Source organism: Nuphar pumila, chromosome 15 (genome assembly GCF_984573655.1).
Source record: "Nuphar pumila chromosome 15, dmNupPumi1.hap1.1, whole genome shotgun sequence".
Lineage (NCBI taxonomy): Eukaryota > Viridiplantae > Streptophyta > Magnoliopsida > Nymphaeales > Nymphaeaceae > Nuphar > Nuphar pumila.
Window position 1 is genome coordinate 32,916,869 of NC_143263.1, and position 21,281 is coordinate 32,938,149.

General features: G+C 33.8%; 2 protein-coding genes across 2 annotated transcripts in view; one reads left to right on the forward strand and one right to left on the reverse strand.

The window, feature by feature from the left end:
- Nucleotides 1-21,281, forward strand: part of LOC149815054 (serine/threonine-protein kinase EDR1-like) — a 133,651-nt gene that overhangs the window by 15,869 nt on the left and 96,501 nt on the right. The window contains exon 3 of the mRNA XM_089988684.1: nt 19,436-19,539. Coding sequence (XP_089844810.1) covers nt 19,436-19,539 — 104 coding nt within the window. The remainder of the gene's footprint in view (nt 1-19,435; nt 19,540-21,281) is intronic.
- Nucleotides 12,630-13,788, reverse strand: LOC149815055 (uncharacterized). The gene is made up of 2 exons (XM_089988685.1): nt 12,941-13,788; nt 12,630-12,850 (listed from the first exon to the last, which is right to left on the reverse strand). The coding sequence occupies exons 1-2, from the start codon at nt 13,774-13,776 to the stop codon at nt 12,715-12,717; spliced, it is 972 nt and encodes a 323-aa protein (XP_089844811.1). The 5' UTR covers nt 13,777-13,788; the 3' UTR covers nt 12,630-12,714.

Sequence of the window (21,281 nt, forward strand, 5' to 3'; positions counted from 1 at the left end):
ACCGAGAGTTTGCTTAGGATAAAGTAGAAACGGGGTGATGGCAAAGTTTTGATAAAGAAATCCGCGAGCTGATACTCTGAAGTGATATATGGTAGTTGAATGGTACCCCGTAAAAATTCATCTCGAACATAATGGCAGTACATTTCGATGTGCTTTGTTCAATCATTAAAAGTATGATTGCTAGCAATGTAGATGACACTCTTATTGTCGCCACACAACTTTGAAGGAATAGAGATAATGACTCCCATATCTTTGTGTAACGATCTCAACTTATTCTCGTGAAAAGTGATTTTTTTTTTCTTTTAAAACAAATGCGGAAACCAAAACCCAATGATCTGGAGCCTCACAGACTTAACAACTACCAAAGCACAACTGATCTTACATTCAAATAACCAACGAATGACCAACTTTATTAATCAATAAATGAATGCCATAGACTAGGAATAAAATAAAGAATGTATTCCAGAGCCACACTGTCAAGAAATATCAGAAACTAGTCACGCGATCTCGCAGGCTCCATGTGACAACCACCCCATCATTGAGCTCCAAGTCCTGAGAAAAAACATTTCAAATTTCAGGTAAAAACCAGAGATTCTTTGTACGAATTCCTCTAATAATCCAAGCAGAAAAGAAAAGTATAAACCAAAATTTATACAAAGATTAAGAAAAAAGTAACAACAACAATTTCATAATCCATTTACCATTTAAGCATTTAAAAGCAAGTATCATGCAATAACAAATTTTCACATGAGATAGAACACGTATAAATGTATGAACTGATGCAGAAAAGTAAAGATGCATGATCTAATGCACATGCATGAATAAATTATTAAGTTATTATCAGAGTTCTCTTTTGCATTCATGCCCCTATTAAATGCATACAAGTTTAGTTTCACTTTTCATTAAATCTGCAAATACTCAAAACGAGCACAACAGTTCTCGAAGTCTAAGTTATATTCCCAATTGTAGCATAACATACAATTTGTATTTTATTACTGAGTTCCACACTTGTTCTTCGACCGATATCAAGAATCAACACCATTCATTGGAACATTAGAATCAACATCTAATGTCGAGACATAAGAAAAATTAGCATTCACTGATGCCACTTTTTTGGTATATCAATAACTGTGTCACAACACTACCCTCAGGCAAAGTGGCTGAAAACTCTCTAAAATCATGACCGAGAGGTGAACCACCATATTGGGTTTAGGGGCACAAACGCACACAGAGTTTTAGTATCCTCATAATCTTTTCAAAACTACCATCCAGGATTCCTACACTATGGAAGTGACATATGGGAAGAAAATTAATTACACTGTTTATCTCTTTTATCTTTTTAACAAAAGTCAAGTTCTTTACACAAGAACCGTTCTTCAAATCAACATGCAAAACCCAACACGGGACTTGGCCCGTCATATTTCAACAGTGCAACTAGAAAGCCAATTATTTCAGAATGAATTTTGTAATGCATAAAAACAAATCTTGGAACAACATATGCTCCTGACCCACATGGCCTACAGTGATTCATATCTGACCACCAATGCATTTTAAGCAAAATCCTTAGTGAATATGCACACACAGTTCAAAACATGTCCACAATACACATGCAATCATACACAGTAAGAATATACATATAAAACAATTTGCATATGCATATGAACAAATGCTTGTAACATACATTTTTTATGATCCATTTTATACATAAGCTCTCAAATATGCACTTGATCATATTCATGCATACAATGATTTTCATAATTTCATGCATATGACATACGCATTGCAATACGATAAATCAATGAATAACATATGCAACAAGTACTCTGAAATTCATACGGATTAGATCTGAACATGACTACATAGTTAATGAAGCATATCATAACCGCTGGTCATACCTATGCCACAACACATGCACAGGATAACATGCTGTCCCTGGCATTGGTATGCTATTGGCAGTATGTTTCTGCTGCAGAAACATGCAACCATTGCACAAAAATGTGCAGTATTGTTCTGCCCTACAACAACCCACATATATCACACATAGAACACATTTAACAATAACAGGATAACTCATTTGGCAGCATTTAGAACAAATAAAAATTCAGCCCGTTATGACAGCATGCAGGAAATATTTCAACAGCGTGCTATCAAGGATCAAAAATCATGATTTCAAGGCTGGTTCAATCCTAGCTCATGTGGCAGCATCCAACCAACATAATGACAGCTACATCATAGCCAAAAACAAATATAGACAACCTAATCAATTCCGCACATGGATCAGTTTAGGTAAAGTATGAAATGAATATCAAATAGTGAAGATCAACACTATTGGGTATAACATATTTCATTTTCTGCATAACAGCCAACCCATAGCTAGATTAAACTTCTGGACAGGCCTTACACATGTCAGCATAATGGCCAAGACAAAAACATGATTTTGCGAACTCGGTTTTGGAGAACCGACACACAAGGATAGTAGGCCAGCACAAAAAACAACAGCCCGGACAGATCTGGACCAGAGCTGTTCAAGCAAAATAAAATGACAGATCTGTCCACTAGCGAAGGCCTGCAAGTTTGTTCAGATTTACCTATGCAAACACAGTAAATCTGGACCAGATTTACCATATGTAGTTAACAATTTCTAGAATAAAACAAAAACTGCACTACAACAGATTTTAAGCCAAAATAAAAACTAGTTTTGAATCAACCTAACAGCATCCAAATACAGTTTTAAACACAAAAACAACTATGGCAGCCTACAAGCATCTTTAAATAATACATTGATGGTGCTGGAAAAATAATTCCGCTGTACATCTTAACAGAAAAATCGGCTCTAAACATTTTGTACATCCAATAGATTTTTAGTATAAGCAGATATGTTTGACAGTCGATCAAACACAGTCATATCAACAGTCAAGTGAAAGAAAAACAACATGCTGGAAAAATAAATCTGCTGCACAGTCATACCAGAAATTCAGTTCTATTATTTTTAACAGCCAACAGATTTTAGTGTACATACATATGCCTTAGTGGCAGTTTTAAAAAGATACATTCAATACGGCAGTAATAAAGACATGCTAGCAATCTGCAACAGGTCTAATCCAAACCAGACCACGATAGGTCAGCCAAATGCACGGACAATCCCGCCCACCCCCCATATATATATAGGTCCCTGCGGCAGGCCTGGTTTGGGGTCTAATCTGATTCCAAACCAGCACCTTTGATGAGTCATCCAAGCCTATGCTCGACCCCTGTATATATATAGATATAAACACATATGTATATACATATATATACGTATCCAACATGCTTTTGCTATATCAATAATTTAGACATGGATTTATAGAAACAAAACACGCTTTCATAAAAAAAATGAGTTACATACAACCGTGCATCGAGGCATGTGTTTGTATAAGCTTTAAAAATCAAATTTCTTATTTTCTAACTAAAATCTCACATAAACTTGATTTAGCCTATTTCTTCCCGTTCGAACCAAGAGAGGAACCCGTACCTTAGTTGGAACTGAAAAACAAACTGGAGAATCGTCGGATAATGGGTGGAAAATGTTAAAATATGTAATCTCATAGACCGCTCATATCTCATATGTAATCTCATAGAAAGCTCATGTAATCCCTTGTAATGTTTTTCTTTTTTTTAGTTAGTTTAGTTCTAGTTTAAACCCAACTAGAACTCACTTAAAATCTATTTTTAGGACACCTTTAGGCTTCACCTTTTTGACTAGTCAAAAAGGCCTTTTTGACCAAGTAAAAAAGGTGAAGCTCCAAGGGTCGTTGGGCTCCCAACAGCTCTAATAGAGCCGTTGGGAGTCCAATGACTCCCTTGTGGCTCCTCTCCCCTTCTTCTATAAATATGGGGCTGTTTCCCCTTGTAAAGCATTCGTTGTTCTTTATTTTTTTGTGGGAGTTCTCTCCCAAGTTTATGAAATCTTGTTCTTCATTTTATGTATACCCTCTTTTGGGTATTGTGTATGAGTGTGAGCTCTTTTGTGTAAATGCCTTTGTTTCATAAATCCTCTTTGTGAGTGTTGAAGAAACAATCCTTGTTAGGGATTGCTACATTCTTTCAGAAAAGACAGATCTTTCTCCTTTCTTCTTCCTCTTCCACTCTTTCTCTCTCTCTCCTTTTTTTTTCTCTTTCTTTTCCCTTCTTCCTTCTCTCTCTCCCTCTCTCTCTCTCTAGAAAATGAAATCTAGAGAGAGAGACGAGTTAGACCCTTTTATAAATTTTTTTTTGGTCTTTTAGAGAGAGGGTGACGTCCCCTCTAGAGTCCTTCTATAGAGGTATCTCTCTCTAACAAATCCTATTTATCCTCTTATTATCAGTTATTTTATTTTTTTCTATTAACTAATTTGGGATCTATCTAGAACACCTATCTAGGTAGAGTTCTACTCCACGTAGAACTCCACCTTATCTAGTTAAATAAAAATTCAAAATTTAATTAATTATTTAATATTAAATTATTAAACACTTATTTTTTAAAATATTCTAGAGGGTGTCTTTCCCCTCTGGGAGTCATCACAACATGAATTTATTACTCAATTTAACCTTTAGATTGAATTTTAAATTTTAAATTGGTTGAACTTAGATTTTAGATCTGGATCTAGATCCAAGATCCAAAATCCAAAATCCGTATGGATCCCAAATTGGACCAGATCTTAGTTAATATGGGTCTTGGATCGGGTCCAGATCCATATCAACTTGGATCAAACTGATCAGATCCGATCCGATCCGATCTGATCCAATCTAGAAAATGGTAAGATAGAGGCGAGTCATTTTTTGAAAAAATGTGATTTTTGCGTCAACCGTAGCCGGAATTCAGAAAAACAAAATATCAATGTTCTCAGAATTTCGAGACACATGTAATGATATACTACCTGATTTTCGCCTTCGAATTTCGCCTGAATTTAACTTGAATTTCGCTCATTTTTTATTGATTTTAAAGGTCAAAACCCAAAAAGGTTTGCAATTCTTATTTGCCTGGTTTTGGTCTTGTCAATGGGTCCTGGGCCACACCTAGACTCAGCTGGTGTCATCTAAAAAGGAAGATTTCTATCAACTTACAAAATACTTAGCCAAAATTTCAGAAATTTTAAAGTTTAAAATTATAGAAAAACACACGATATTACACTTTGAGCAGATTTCTTAACCAAACAAGTTCAGTTATAGCTGTGGCCATCGTCCTATACTCAGCTTTCGTGGAAGATAAAGATACATTTTGTTGTTTCTTACATCTCCAAGAGATTAATGATTCTTCAAGAAAAACACAATAACCTATGGTAGAAATACGATCATTGGGGTTACTACCCCAATCAGTGTCAGTATAAGCAATTAAATTAGGATATAAAGAAGAATATAAGAATAATCCTTTAGTTATGGATTCCTTCAAATTTCTGATAATTCGCATGACAACAACCATGTGAATAGTAGTAGGAGCATTTTAGAATTGACTTGCACTATGAACGACATGAGCAATATCTGGCTTGGTAATAGACAAATATGTTAGTGATCCAATTAATTAACAATAATGAGTGAGATCTTCTAAAGGAGTTCCATCATTGGCTCTCATCTTGGCGTTGATTATTTCTAGAGTCAACTTTCTTTTCGCCAGTTCAACCATATCTCTGAAGAGAATATGCAACTTCAATCCCTAAAAAATACCTTAGAAATCCAAGGTGAATCAAAATTGCTTTTAAGAATATTTTTAATAAACTGAATGCTCTTTTTATCATTACTAATGATGATCATGTCATCAACATATAACAATAAAATAGTTATGTGATCACCTGCATTCTTAACAAAAAGAACAATATCAATATAACAAGTGGTAAATCTATTATTAAGAACAACTTTATTAAAGTGATCATTCCAAGCTTTTGGAGCTTGTTTAAGACCAAAAAGAGCTTTATTGAGTTTAAGAATTTTTCCTTTCTCAATAACAAAGGTTCCCATTTTAAAAAGTATGTTTGATGTCTAATTGATAGATATGCCATTGTTTAATAGATGCTAAGGCTATTAAGGTTCTTACACTAGTCATCTTAGTAACCAGAGCAAAGGTTTTTTCATAATAAATTCCATATTCTTGTGCATACCCTTTAGCAATTAACCTAACTTTGTATTTTTCTAATGACCCATCACTCTTAGTTTTGACTTTATAAACCTATCTACATCCAATAGCCTTTTTTCTTAAAGGGAGACCTACAATTGTCCAAGTGTTGGCTTTGTTGAGTGTTTCTTATTCAAGTCTCGTACCATCAATCCAATGTGGATGTTGCATGACTTCCTTAAAGTTGGAAGGCTCGTAATAAAAATTGATCATCATTAGACAAGTTCTATAATTTGAGAAAAAAAAATCATATGACACAAATTTTTGAGGTCTACTATTCTTAAAAGATCACCTGGGTAGGGATTCTTCAACTTGGTCTTCTAAGGAAATGTTTTATGAATATATGTCGAAAGCATTTTGATGTTCATTTTCCTCTCACCATGTATACACATGTATATCATTGGGATTTTCATTTTGAGAATTATGATTTTGATAAAACAAATCATTACTTTGATGATAATTGTCATCACAAACATTATCACAAATAGTATCATTAAAATTTTTAGACTTATTTCTATGTAATAAGTCAAAGAGAAAAGAATAATCAACTTCTTCTATAGGTTTTTGAGATTCAAATCTATTTTTTTCTTCAAGAAAAGTCATATTTCTTGAAATATAAAGTTTGTTATTTTTAATATCATAACACCTATATTTCAATTGATTTTCACCATAGCCAATAAAAGCGCATTCAAGAGCTTTTGGTGAAAGTTTATCTTGTCCTTGAAAAAGAACAAAGCATTTACAACAAAAAATTCTTAATCTTTTAAAATTCAAAGACATTTTGAACAAATTTTCAATGGGAAAAACATTTTTTAAAAATGAGGATGGTATCCGATTTATAAGATAAATTGTGGAAAGAGCGGCTTCGACTCAAAAGTTCTTTGGAACATATTTAGAAACAAGAAGAGTTCTTGTTGTTTCAATAAGATACCTATGTTTTCTTTCAGCAAGTCCATTTTGTTGAGGAGTTTTAGGATCAGATCTTTGATGAATAATGCTGTTTTGTTTAAAGTAGTTTTGAAATTCATTTGACATGTATTTGTCTAAATGTATTCTTCAATCATTGTAATTATATATATTTTATATATACAAAGGATGATACATATACATATATGGTATATATGTATATGTATCTTCATAATTATATATATAAAATATATATTTCTCTATTATTAGCCGTAGGGGTAGGTTAGTCATTTCACTTATTTTTACGCATATTTCATTTGGAATATGATTGTAATTTTCTTTTTATTTTTCCTTTTTTATTTTTATGGTTTGCGCCGCCTAGGGAGGCTCCCCAAAAGAGTCGTTGGGGAGCCCCCAACAGTCACAAATGTGACCGTTGGGGGCTCCCAACGACTCCTTTGGGAGCCCCCTATGTGTCTCCTCTCTTGTTTATAAATAGGGGTCTCCCCTTTGTAATTCGACATTCTTGAGGGAGCTTTAGCTCCATTGTAAAATGGTTTTTACCCTATTTTTCATAATAAAGAGATATTCTTTTAACCTTTTGGCTTAACCCCTTTGTGTGTTTATGGGTTTAGCACTTTATGTGCTTTTGGTTGCCCCTTAGTGGGTTTGTGTATTTGCACCTTTAGTGTTCATTTATGGGTTCATTATCGAACCCGTTGTTTTCTAACATAGTATCAGAGCAAGGTTACGATCGGGTTGTCTTTTGGTGCATCGGAAAACGTGTCACTCAAGAAATGGTGAAGTATTCATTATTTTTCTCTTTTTTGAAGTTATTCGGTATGTATTCCTTTTCTTAAAGTATTATGCATTATGAAACTATTTTTCTTGCATATATTTTGTATATTTAGTGTTTATGATAGTTGAATCATTTCTTTTCACATTTCACGTTTCACGTGTTCGCATGTTTTAAAACATCTCCTTTTAAATTTGGCAAACTTGTTTGTTTTTCAAATATATGATTGCTTAAAAATGGGTCGTATATTATATTTTTAAATTTGATGTCAATCCTACTTGAACTCGTATGGCTTTAGGTGTTTTCTATTATGTTGACTTCAAGTATTAAAAGCTTGAAGTTCATATTTTCCATGTCTTTGTGCATGCGTATCCGTGCCTTTGTGCACTTGTGAGAGTTCTCCTTGTACCCTTGTGCACACTTCTTAGTATTGTGTTTATACACGAATATTTTCTAGAGATTTTTATATAAATGAGCGTACATGGTTGTGATAAAAATCTTTTGTATGTGTAATAAGTTCTTAAAGAAAGTTTGGATGAGATTGATTTTTTTTTTTGTATATGAACGATTGTGATAATTCACATACTTCTCTACACATTCATCGATTACCCATCACATATAATAGTAATTTATGTTTTTTAAAATTGTCTTCAATTATGTGAGATTTATGATTTTTTACATAATTGTTTCATGCTTGATCTATAAGTTAACTTCTAAAATTATATATGTTTTCTTGCTAAATTAATGATCTTTGCTTAAAAGGCTCTTGACACTCATATGAAGCCTAATTTGTTTGAAGGTCCTTTCTTGTTTATGGATTTTAGTGCATTTTTTGTGAAAAATTGATATAATTCTTGTATGAGAATTTCTCACATCTAAATCTTTGTTGTTCACTTTTTTATAAATCCTAAGTAGTTCTTGTTAATGATAACTATTTGTGAGAACTCCTAAAGGTCTTTCAATGTTTTTGGTTTATTTAAAGAATTTTGAATTTTTTTTGTGTTAAATATGTTGTATGAACCATTGTGTTCATTAAGAAAGATCTTTTAAAAGAACTTCCCACACTATATAGAATCTTAATATGCATAGTGTGTCTCTTTTGGTATAAAAAATTTCATTAGTTTTGTTTTTCTTCTAATGATGCAACTTTATAAACTTGTTTGTTTGTATTTTTTACATAAGATTTCAAAACCTCTTGATTGTATCTCTTCTTTTAAAGGATGCCTATGTTGGCCGTAATATGGTCTCCTTTGTCTTAAATTGCATTTGTTAAGATATAATTGCATAATTAAAACTTGAGAGTCTCAAGCATTGTTTTTTTATGAAGTGCATGCTTGCTCACGTTTGTGTATTTTACGTATTTTGTGCACATTTGTTTCTCAAGTATTTGCGCTTGTATGCATTCCTTCTTTTCTATGAAATACATGCCTTAGTGCATGTTTGCTATGTTTACGCCTTTGTGCGTATTTGTTCAAAGTGTTGTGTGAGTGCCTTCGTGCACATTTTTTGTAAAGCTTTTTGTGCTTGTATGTGTATTGTCTCTTCGTAGACATTTTTACATTGTGAAGCTTTTGTGCACATTTCTTTTTATGAAAGTGTAATGGACTTGGATATTGACTCTTTTGTTTAATCATTATAAGACATTGTAAGTACTTATAGCACTTTGTATGTTTCCGCATATCTCATCATAATCAAAGAATATTAAAACTTGTATGGGATTTAATCCCAATTTTATAAATTCTCAAGTATTTTTGAATATTCTTTCTTTGGGTATTGTGTTAAAGCTCTCTTTGTGAACCGTTATGGTTCTTGTGATTTCTTTGTTAAAAGTTTGGTTTTCTTCTCTTGATTATCCCAAGAATTTCTTTATATGTCATTATGTTTTTGAAAGAGTATTTTTGCCTTTTATGACACTTATTTTGTCCATCATAAGTTGTTATATGATGCATCAATCCTTTTTTGCTTTGTTATTATTATATTAAAGATGTTTATCGAGGTGAATTATAGACACCTCGTGTTATGTCATTTTAAATTGTTAACTTGTAGTTTGACTCTAAAATGACTTGTTTTGAGATCTCTAATTATGAGTGTGTCACTCATTTGTTTTTTGGCCGTTGTTTTTATGGACGTTTTTAATTATGTATACTTGTGATGAATGTCTAAAGTTTGAAACCTTAGTGTTTCAAGGTATATTGAGAAATTGATGTTCTTTAATTGTATTTCCATTACAAACTTTATTGCCTCAAGTGTCTTCTCCTTTTATGCCCCTTATCTAAGTGTCATCATATGTAGACAAGACATATTGTTCACACCTTTGTGTGTATTTTTAGCCCTTTGTTGGCTTTGTTCTCTTGGTCTAGTAGTTGAACACACTTGTCTTGAGTGTCATTATATGTAGACAAGGCACATTGACTCACACTATTGTGTGTGATTTTAGTCCATGTTGGCATTTGTGTCCTTGTTTTAGTCGCTAAAATGTGTGCCCATAGTTGACTTCTTTCACTCATGGTTGGCTTGGTACTCTTGTTCTAGTAGCTAAATATGCTTATTTTTTAGTGTTATTTTATGTAGACAAGAGATGTTTTTTTAGTCCATGTTGGCATTTATTCTCTTGTTCTAGTCGCTGATACACTCATTTCAAGTATTATTACATGTAGACAAGAGGTGTTTTGTACACACCTTTGTGTGTATCTTTGACCTTTAATGACATTATGATTATGTTCTTGTTCTTGTAGCTTATACACTTGATTTATGGGTTTTGGAGGACTAATGAGGTGGTTGCTTGTAGCGGATAAGCTATTGTTGAGATTTATAAAATTCTATATTTATGGGAATTTGAAATTTGGTTTTAATATGAGTTTTTCTACTCATATTCTTTTTATAGCACAGTTGTTATGTGCACATGTTCAAATCAAAGAATATATTTTGATTGTTTTGTCTCATAAGTAGACTTAAAACTTTTGAACTCTTGTGTTTTATACACTCTCTTTTATCACATGCTCTTGAGCATTTCTTTTGTGAAATCGCCTTCAAGAAAACTGCTCAAATCAATAACACTTGTTTTCCTATCTTGTAAGCTCAAGTAATATTACTTGATTAAAGTATGATTGAAGCATGTTCATTAATAACTCTCTTTTAAGTGTTGATTCAATATGCATATGCTCATAGTGTCTTTTTAAGCTCTCACTTGATTAAGATTCATATATTTTCTTATGAGTTGGCTCTTTGAAGGCTCTTTATGTTGTCCCTTCATGAACTATTTCAATATTCTTCATTGTGGCTTCTTGGTTGTTCGTTATTGAATTGTATGAATGCATTAAGTATTCTTATTATACATTTTCGCGTACACTTTAAAATTTTCTCATTACTTTTTAAGTATATAATTTTGAAAGTTGGTCTTCTAAAATCATGTTGCATGCATAAGTAATTATCTTGTCCCGACGAATCCTGTGTTTTAAATAAAATAGTTATGCTTTCATTATGATATAATATCTTTTTGCACTATTGTTTCTTGGATGATTTATCTTGTTTGGAATATTTCACTTGATTAAAGTGCAAAAATATCTTTTACTTCGACCTTTTCTTAGTTTGTTCCACAAGATTGTCAAGATGAGATGAAAAATAATGCCTTGCATAGATAATGAAAGATGCTCACCATTAAAGACAATTGGAGGAAAACATTTGCAAATTTCAATGACATCCTTACTGAAGACTCTTGGAGCCTTGAGTTTCTTCCTCTTATATTCTTCAATCTTTTCGTTCCCCCACGCAAAGTTTGAGGGGGGGTGTTAAAATGTATTCTTCAATCATTGTAATTATATATATATTTTATATATATAAAGGATGATACATGTACATATATGGTATATATGTATATGTATCTTTCTAATTATATATAAAATATATATTTTTCTATTATTAGCCGTAGGGGTAGTTTAGTCATTTCACTTATTTGGTCCATAAGTGAACCTTGTGCTTGTGCACCTTTGTAGCTCTTTGTGGCATTGTATTTGTGCAAGTGTTGCTTCATTACATTTCTATTGTTGTTCTCTCTTGAGATTGTAATATCCCTTGGTGGATTAGTGCTTGTGCACTTTTATATTCTTGTTGACCAATATTGGGTCCTGTGTTTCATTACAGGATGTGATCTATAAATTCTGACATTGAATCATGCACGTTTGTGACAAACAGTGCTACTGTTTTTTCTCCTCCTCTTGTTCATGTCATGTACATGTTGAAGTTTAAATTACACAACCATATTTACATAGATTATTCTTTGAATTTCTGTTTCCAAGTACATTATGATCCTTGATTTATGAGTGTTGGACTTCAGCTAATCTAGTTTTGAGAGAACTACCATATCAAGAAGGATTTAGAATTTCTGTTGCCCATTGCAAGTTGAGATTCGCGGCTCATGATTGTTACCTGAAGTTCTAGTTGTTGAAATGTATATGATTGTAAACTAGCCAACAGTTATATGTGGGGCAGGGAGTTGGAGAAGGACTAAAATGGATTGCCAGATGTTTCTGCTGCAAACTCCAAAGTCCAACTACAAATACTTTTCTTGGAATTAAATAGAAAAAGGGATGCTGGAAACGAAAAAGTTCCAAAAGATGAATTGAGTGAAAAGCTATGTCACATGGGTGCGGGTGCGGGTGCGGCGCAATTCCAAAAAATTTGGACACGTGGACTCGGCTATATATATATATTAAAAAATATATATTATAAATATATATATTTTAAATATATATAATTATATATAACAATAAATTAACACATAAAGATTGTAAATTTTAAAGCAAAAATAAAAAAACAATTCTTAACAACACAAACTTACCAAAATATAACACATAAAGAAGCTTGTGAGTGTGATAAACAACAAAACTTATCATAAATCTGCCTCATCGTCTGAATTAGAGGGAAGAACAAGATCGAGGTAGTCCATGTTGAGAGTATGTAAATTATGTTCTCCCTCCAAGTCAAAATCTTCTGGATTTACATCCCAATTCTTGGATGGTCCACAACTGCATCAAAAAATGACTATATTAGTATCTAACTTAAAACTTTGAATGCAAATATTTAAATACAAACTTTGAATACAAAAAAAAAAGTACCTATACTCTTCTTTGGTGCGGCGAGAAATTAATCGTAGATTTGAGTGAACATAAACCAAATCCTCTGCTCTTTTACTAGTGAGTTTGTTTCTTTTAATGTTGTGAATTTGAGCATATGTACTCCAATTTCTTTCACAACAAGATGATGTAGCAGGTTGGGATAACAACTTCATTGCAAGACGTTGCAAATTTGGTGTCTCTGATCCATATGTTGCCCACCAATTAAGGGAATCTTCCTCGTCCCTTGCCACAAGTGCTGCTAAAGAATCAAATCTCCCAGTAGAAAACTTGCCAAACTCACTATTTATAACCTTAAACATGTGAGGATCATTAAAAAGTCTTCCCAAATATATCATTCTATTTCTTGATATCTCAGGATCTTCAATTGGAGAAACACGACCAACACATGCTGTCAACCATTTTTTTGCGTAGTATTTTGGATTGAGAGAGTGTGCCATGCAATGCAAAGGTGTATTGCTTTTATCCCATCTTCTCACTAAAACTGAATGTACATGATTGTAAAATTCTGAATCATCAAGTGCAATATCTTTCTTCTCATGTTTAAAAATGATACTTTGAACTTTTTCAATCATATTGTCCCATATTTCATAAATTCTATGAAGCATGGGTACATCTCTGTCAACTTCTCTCAACATTTCCCAAATAGGCTCTGTAAATTCAACAAAATATGTAATTTTATCCCACCAAAAATCATCACAGATGCATTTTTTGATAGCTTGAGCCTTGACATCATCTTCAGTACGATAAAAATCCCAATCTTGATCAGCCACCATCATCATCAATGCATTCTTGAGTTGCTTAATTCTTTTTATCATAACAATGAGAGAAGCAAAACGAGTTTCAACAACTTTAAGTAACTTAAGATCAGAATGCCTATTAAATATAGAAAGGGCATGATGATGGTTTACTACAAAATTTCTAATATTTCGAACATCATGTTCTATTTCCTCAATCCATAAGCACATTTCATGTGCATGTGCATCATCTTTTGATGGATTGCATATACTCTTAAGTGCCAAATTTAAACTGTGTGCTGCACAAGGAGTGCAAAAAATATGTGAATATGTATCTTCACTTGCCAAATTCATTCCTGCACGACTGCAAACTGGAGCATTGTCAGTAATGATTTGCACCACACTTTCTTCACCCACTTCTTTTATCACTTCGACAAATAATCTCTTTAAATATTCAACATCTTTATACTCTCCAGATGCATCAACAATCTTCAAAAAGATTGGCCCATTAAGTGAGTAAGCAATGAAGTTTATCAGTGGTCGCCTTTGTATATCAGTCCACCCATCAGAAACAATCGACACTCCATGTCGTTTCTATGCAAATTTTTAAGTCTCTAACAAGTCTTCAATTCTATTTTTTTCCTCTGCAAGAATGACTGTTCTTAGTTTTTCTGAACTAGGAGGCACATAACCACTCAAATTGCAATTAGCCAAAGATGTAATCATATCTTTCCAGTATGGACTTCTAGCTACATTAAAAGGAATTGAGCTTGAGTAAAATAATCGACCAATCTTTTTATCAATTTCTGCTCTTGCCATGTTTTTGAATGACGCTTGTATTGTTTTATTGCTTTCCATCTTTCTTTTCTTTAAAAGCTCTTCTTGTATATCACTAGCAGTAGGAAAAGACAAATTAATCGAATCACTTCTCATCTCTGCAATTTTCTTCTTTTCAGCTTTCTCTTGTTTTTTTTTAATTGCTTTAACATGTCTTTGTCAACCCCAGAACATGCTCTAATTCCTTGACCACGAATATGCAAAAGATGTGCTTTCACACGCGTATAAGAACCTGTAAAAACAGTCTTACATAGATTACAATGAAACTGCACATTCCCACCACCACCACTACTAGCTTTTACCCCTTTTGTCACAAGCCTCCAAAGTGGTTGAGAAACTTCTAATTCAGGGTTAGAACTTGAACCAAATGTATTGACACTACTGCTAGAACTCGCCATTATATCTGAAAAGTGAAAACTGAAAAGAAAATAAGTAAATAAAATAAAGTTAATAAACACTTCAAAATGATAGTAATAAGAGCTACCCCTATCTAACGCAAAAAAGGAGGGGCAGGGCAAGCCCCTACTGAACCTTATCCGTGCCGGGGGCTTCGCCCTTGCCAAAAAGCCAAAGGCAGCAGGGGAAACGAGGAGGGGCCGAGCCCCTCCTCTGTGAATAGGAGGCAGAGAATTTTTAGAAAATCAACATAGTAGAGGTCTCTTCTCCTAGAGCCTTCCCCAATCAACTTCCCGGACTGACGATCCTGTATCCAACATTTATTAGAAGAGAATTTTATATCGCAACCATAGTCCGAGAGTTGAGAAACCGAGAGTAAATTTAAGTTTAGTTTTGGTATAAGACGAATTTTTGGAATAAAGAAGTCTTGCTTTTCAAAACTGCCCATTCCTTTAATTTCAAGAGGTGTTCCATCCGCCGTTGAGACAAAAGATGGAAGAGAATTTTTAGAAAAATCAGAAAGAAAACAAGAACTTGGAGTCATGTGAAATGATGCACCGGAATCTAGGAGCCAAGATGTCTTACCGAGAGAAGAGGAGGATGACATAGCGGCTCCGAAAATGCCTCCTTTGAGAAGAGGTTGAACAACATCCACAATTTGTTGAAGGGAAAGAAGCTCATTTGATGAAGAAGGTCGTTTCTGTGGTTGGGATGTCATAGCCGCGGCAAGAATTTTCTTCCATTTGGGGCAAATGGGTTTGATATGCCCGGGTTCTTTACAAAAATGGCAAGTTAATTTGCTATAGTCTCTTTTGCCATATCTATCATTTCCTCCTTGACCTTGATTTTTGAAATGAGGAGGTTTATAGGCCTTCATATTATTCCCGGGTCTTGACACAACATTAACCGCTTCATAATCATTTTGAGAAGGTGCAACAAGGATGCTAGGATTATTTTTACTAATCCCCATACGTGTTTCCTCACCACTTAGCTTAGTGATAACATCTTCAATAGAGGGAGATGTGAAGGCGGATAGAAGAGATGACTGAATTTGCTCAAATTCGGGTCTAAGTCCATTTAAAAAATTGAAGAATCGATCTTCCTCTAGTTGTTTGTGTCTTAACTCGATTGCTTCTCCGCTCCATTTTGGTTCGAGCATAGCAAGCTCGTCCCAAATAGATGATAGTTCGGCAAAATATTCTCGAATAGACAAATCGTTTTGTTGAAGGGTCAATGCTTTCTTTTGGAGGTAATATTTGTGAGATAAGTCCCTTGAAGTATATATTTTTTCAAGGTACAACCAAGTTTCAGAGGCCTTTTTGAACTTAATGATGTTGGCGTTGATCTTGGTTTCTACGGATGAAAAAATCCAAGACAAGATTTTGAAGTTCTTCATCTCTCACTCATCATGCCTTTTTGAATAATCTTCTAGGGATTTTTGTCTATCTTCACCTTCAAGAATCTTAATATCCCCTTTTTCTATGATTGTAAGTTTGGGTTCGGGTTCCGATATTGAACCTTGAACGTACCCCCAAAGACCTTTCCCTTTGATATGGGCTTCCATATTGCCGGCCCAAACATGATAGTTCGAACCACTAAGTTTAAAACCAAGGGAGAAGTGAGAGTCTTTTTCACCCATTAGAGAGGGAAGAAGATAGAAAATAACACGTACCTCAAATGATTTTCAAATCTTTCTTGACAAAAGATGCTTCTAAAATATTGCCCGAAGGAGATGATCCACTTCAAAACTTTAATAACTTGAAGGCACGTTTTTTGAGGCACTTCACAAATGAAGAGATGCACGATCCTCCTTCTTCAACGAAGCTCTGATACCATGTAAAAGTATCTCCAAACAAGATACTAGGATCAAGACCTTAATATTCTTGATAATAAACCCGGCTCACATGCACAATAAGAACACTTTAGAATACTTGTGCATAAGAGCACAACTCACAAAAACTCACAAATGCACAAAGGCATAAAAAATATTGGAATCACTTTATTGAGCACATGGGCTTTGACTCAAAGCCATAGAAAATACAAGAGGGGGAAGCCCCTATTTATAAGAAGCAAGGGAGCAACATAGGGGGCTTCCAAGAGAGTCGTTGGGAGCCCCCAATGGTCACATATGTGACCGTTGGAGGCTCCCCAACGACTCTTTGGGGAGCCTCCCTATGTGGCACAAAAAACAAAAGAGCAAAAAAAGAAAAAAGAAAAAAAAGGAAAAAGTAAAAAAGAAAAGGAAAAAGAAAAAGCAAAGTTACAAGCATATTCCAAAATGGAATATGCGTAAAACAGGAATTTACAGAAATACCCTTTTGGGTGGATAAGAAAATATATATATATATATATATATTTATATATATATATATATACATATAGATATATATACATATATACATAGTATATATGTATATGTATCTATATATATATATATATATATATATGAATATAAATATATATGAGATTACAAATATCAATACATAATTTAACATGGACATCTTACAAATTAAATGAAAAATATATCTTTGATGGACTCACCCTTGGACATCATTTACAATCAGCCTCCCTCAACCCATGTATGAAATGGGCAGCTTGTTCTTCAGGAACCAATATCTCGCCCTTGGTAACTCTTTTCATGAATATATGAATCATTTAATTCTCAAAACCAATAAATCTTTCATTTACTTTATCCTTTATCATTTTTCTTATGAAATGTTGATCAAGTTGAATATGTTTCATTTTTTTATGATATAATAGGTTAAGTGCTATTTTCATTGCACTTTGATTGTTGTAGAAACAATAGATATTTCCATAGTCTGGCTCATGGAGCTGAGTAAATGGCATATTTTACATGATTTTAGCTGCTAAAGATGCCATAGACTCGTCTGGACACTTGTACCTCAAAAACCAGTGTTGATAACACGTTCAGCAATGTCCGTGTCAATGTCGATGTCCAGCCTGTCCAACAGTGATACATTAGACATCTAGAAGTCTCTAGGTCATATACAATGGATATATTTAGAATTAATAAGCATGCTTTTCCTATTGATAAAAAATTAAAGAATATAGAAGGAGATAAATGTATAAATCTTAAGAGTTATAGTACTGTTGGGGCACTATAGCACTTGACATTTACATGACTGAATATTCCCCTCAGGTACTTTTTAATGGATAAGTGCAAACCGCTATGTGGTGAACCAAGTATCAGAAGTCATGCATGATCCTTGTGTCATATAGAAGCAGTGAAACATATTTTGTGTTGTATCAAGAGGACTATATATTGATAACAAGAAAAAAACAAAAAATTTCTGGCCATAGCAAGTTTCTATTATGTAGATTGGGTTGGAGATCCAGACTTGAAGAAGGCCTATATCAAGGTTACACATTCAAAAGAAGAAATATCATATCCCAGACTAGCAAAAAACAGAGGATTGTAGCTTAGATCTAGCATGTGTCCAACATAGGTCTTTTGGATACAAAGTGTCCAATTTAGAACACTTTTAGGTGTCTTGGACATGAAGTGTGCAGTTTAGGACATGAAGGTCTAGTTTGTATTGCTACGTCTTCATATTTCATGTAAATTACCAGTTGTCAAAATTTAGTGAAAAATGTGTGTATTTCATAATTGATTTAACACTCTTTTTTTCTATAGTTCTTTGCTTCTCTCTTTTTCTCACATATATATATATATATATATATATATATATAATGGTATCTTCGTTATTGAAAGGGATACCATCACTGATGCTTCCCTTGGACAAGGAAATATGTTGTGAGAGCTTGTTGATTTCTAGGGAAAGTTCCAATTCTTACAAATAAAGCAATACTGTCTTGATGTTGTTCTGATAAATGCATTTGAATTGGGAGATATCTTGAAAATATTGTGCTGTTCCTGCAAAGTCTTGATAAATATCTCGATAGTTTTGAAATTTTTGAGATGTTTATGGTGGGACGAAGATCAATGTGTACCCTTATTCTTTATCATGAAGTTCAATCCTTATGATTGATACTAATTATGCTACTATAACATATTCAATAGTATGCCGCCTATGTCACATGGGTGCGGGTGCGGGGGTGCGGCACTTTCAAACAAACTTGGGTGCGGGGGTGCGGCAAAAATATAAAATTATATATATATAAAATTATATATATATATATATATATATATATAAAGTCCAAAAGTTGGACATAAATGACCCTGTGTGCGTTGACTGCACCCAGGGTCAGGTTGACTGCATCGGGTGCGGGTGCGACGCGGGCGCGACACCTAGTTGAAGAGTCCCTGTGACATAGTATGCCGCTATAAAATCTTCTTAAACTGGCATGGTGGTCCTCAAGGATGCAGTAGCCATTCATTCTGCTATTTGTTCCTGATGCTTTCTGAATTCACTGTGCTTGTTGAGCTCATTTTCTATTTCTATATAAGAGGCTATTGCTATTTCAAATAGCGAAGTTCTTTGAGATGCATAAGTGCTGAAAGTGCTCTCTCAAATTTCGGTTATAGGTGTTTGCAGACAGGATCAACCTTCCTTGTAGGTTGGTAAAAGGGAGCTATTACACTGGTACTGATGAAGGGGCTGTGAATATGATCAAAATAGATCACCAAAGGTGATTGGATTTGGTTATTGCTATGCATGCATTTGTACTTTTACCTTTGTTGTGGCTGGCTCTCTGCAATTTTTTTGAATGTATATTCTTGACAACTAATGATGGAATTCCGGTGAATTAACTTGTTTGTGGTATTCATTCTTTCTCTCTTTATATACATGGTATGGTCAAGCAATCTCTTTATATGCATTCCTGCTTATGCCTTCATGAAATCTTATTTGATTCTCGTGATACAGGCATTTCTTTTTGAAACCATATGTTGATGGATGGCTCTAGAGACTTGCCCTTTCCTTGATAGTTCACTCCTTTCCCTTGTGCATGACAGTGAGGTGCAATGGCGTTTGAGACGTACCTCATGGGCCTTGAGGTGCATGCCCAGTCAAGGCTCTCATTTGATGAAAATAAATCTTTTTTTGTGTGCGTGCACACGTGTCGTGTGTGTGCATGCGTGCGTGCATGCACACACACGACACGTGTAAATTATAGAACTTCCCTTATATTGGTAATGTTTAGCATGACCTCGAAGTTGTACATCATGTTCAAACATGTATCTCTTATTTGTGTGTGTGTGTGTGTGTGTGTGTGTGTGTGTGTGTGTGTGTGTGTGTGTGTGTGAAATTATAGAACTTTCCTTCTATTGATAATGTTTAGCACAACCTTGAAGTTGTACATGTTCGAACATGTATAACTTGTCATTTAGAAATCAATATCTTATTGTTAGTGTGTATATGTGCACACATGCGTATGCGTGCCTGCATGTGTTTGGGTGAAATTATAGAAGTGTTTCTGTATTGATAATGTTTAGCATGCCTCTGAAGTCATACATATTCAAACATGTATAACCTGTCATTGAGAAATCGATATCTTATTGTATAATTGCTGTGTGTGTGTGTTTTTGTGTGTGTGTGTGTGTGCTTGCTTACATGCTGTAGGTGAAATTGTAGAACTGCTTCCTTTCAATAAAATATTAAATATCATAAATAAAGTATTTAAATGCAACATAGGTTTAGATAGAATCAAGAAATAAGACAAAAATTAAATTTTGAAATTCTCAATTTCATCCAATACATCACATTCTTTTAATATTAAAAATATATACAAAATTTAATTTTTTAAATAAGTAATTAAAATTTTGAATATCTCAGCTTTTTATTGAAAAAGAAATTTCTTATTTAAGAGAAACTAGCAAGAAATGCATGGAAAACAAGTTTCCTAAATGAGGGAAATGAGTTTCCTATACAAAGTAAGTTTCCCATGTGATGTGAAACATGTTTCCCATTCATTTTTAAAAGTTTCCCATAAGCTATGTCACTTGGGTACAGGTGTGGGTACGGGTGCAGAGGGTACAACACGACAATTCCAAAAAATGTGGGTACAGAGACACGGATATATATATTAAATATCACATAAATACAAAATAACTTCAAAATAAACTGAATATAATCTAAATATATATGCTATATCTAAAATATACTAAAAATATAATTATAAATTATAAATTATAAATTGAATAGAAACTTGTATGTATGGAGGGTAAAATGCCGTGTCTAGGTGTCAACGTGTGTCGACACGGGTATAGAGGAAAAAATGGAGTGCCCGTGTGACATAGCCCACAAGTTTCGGAAATACTAGGTTTCTGGTTTCGGAAACAGTTTCCCAGGAAACTGAGTTTCCCACATGTAAGTGGAGTTTCCGGTAACCCTGCCATAAACATCTTGATTCTCTCCCTAAAAATTTGGGTT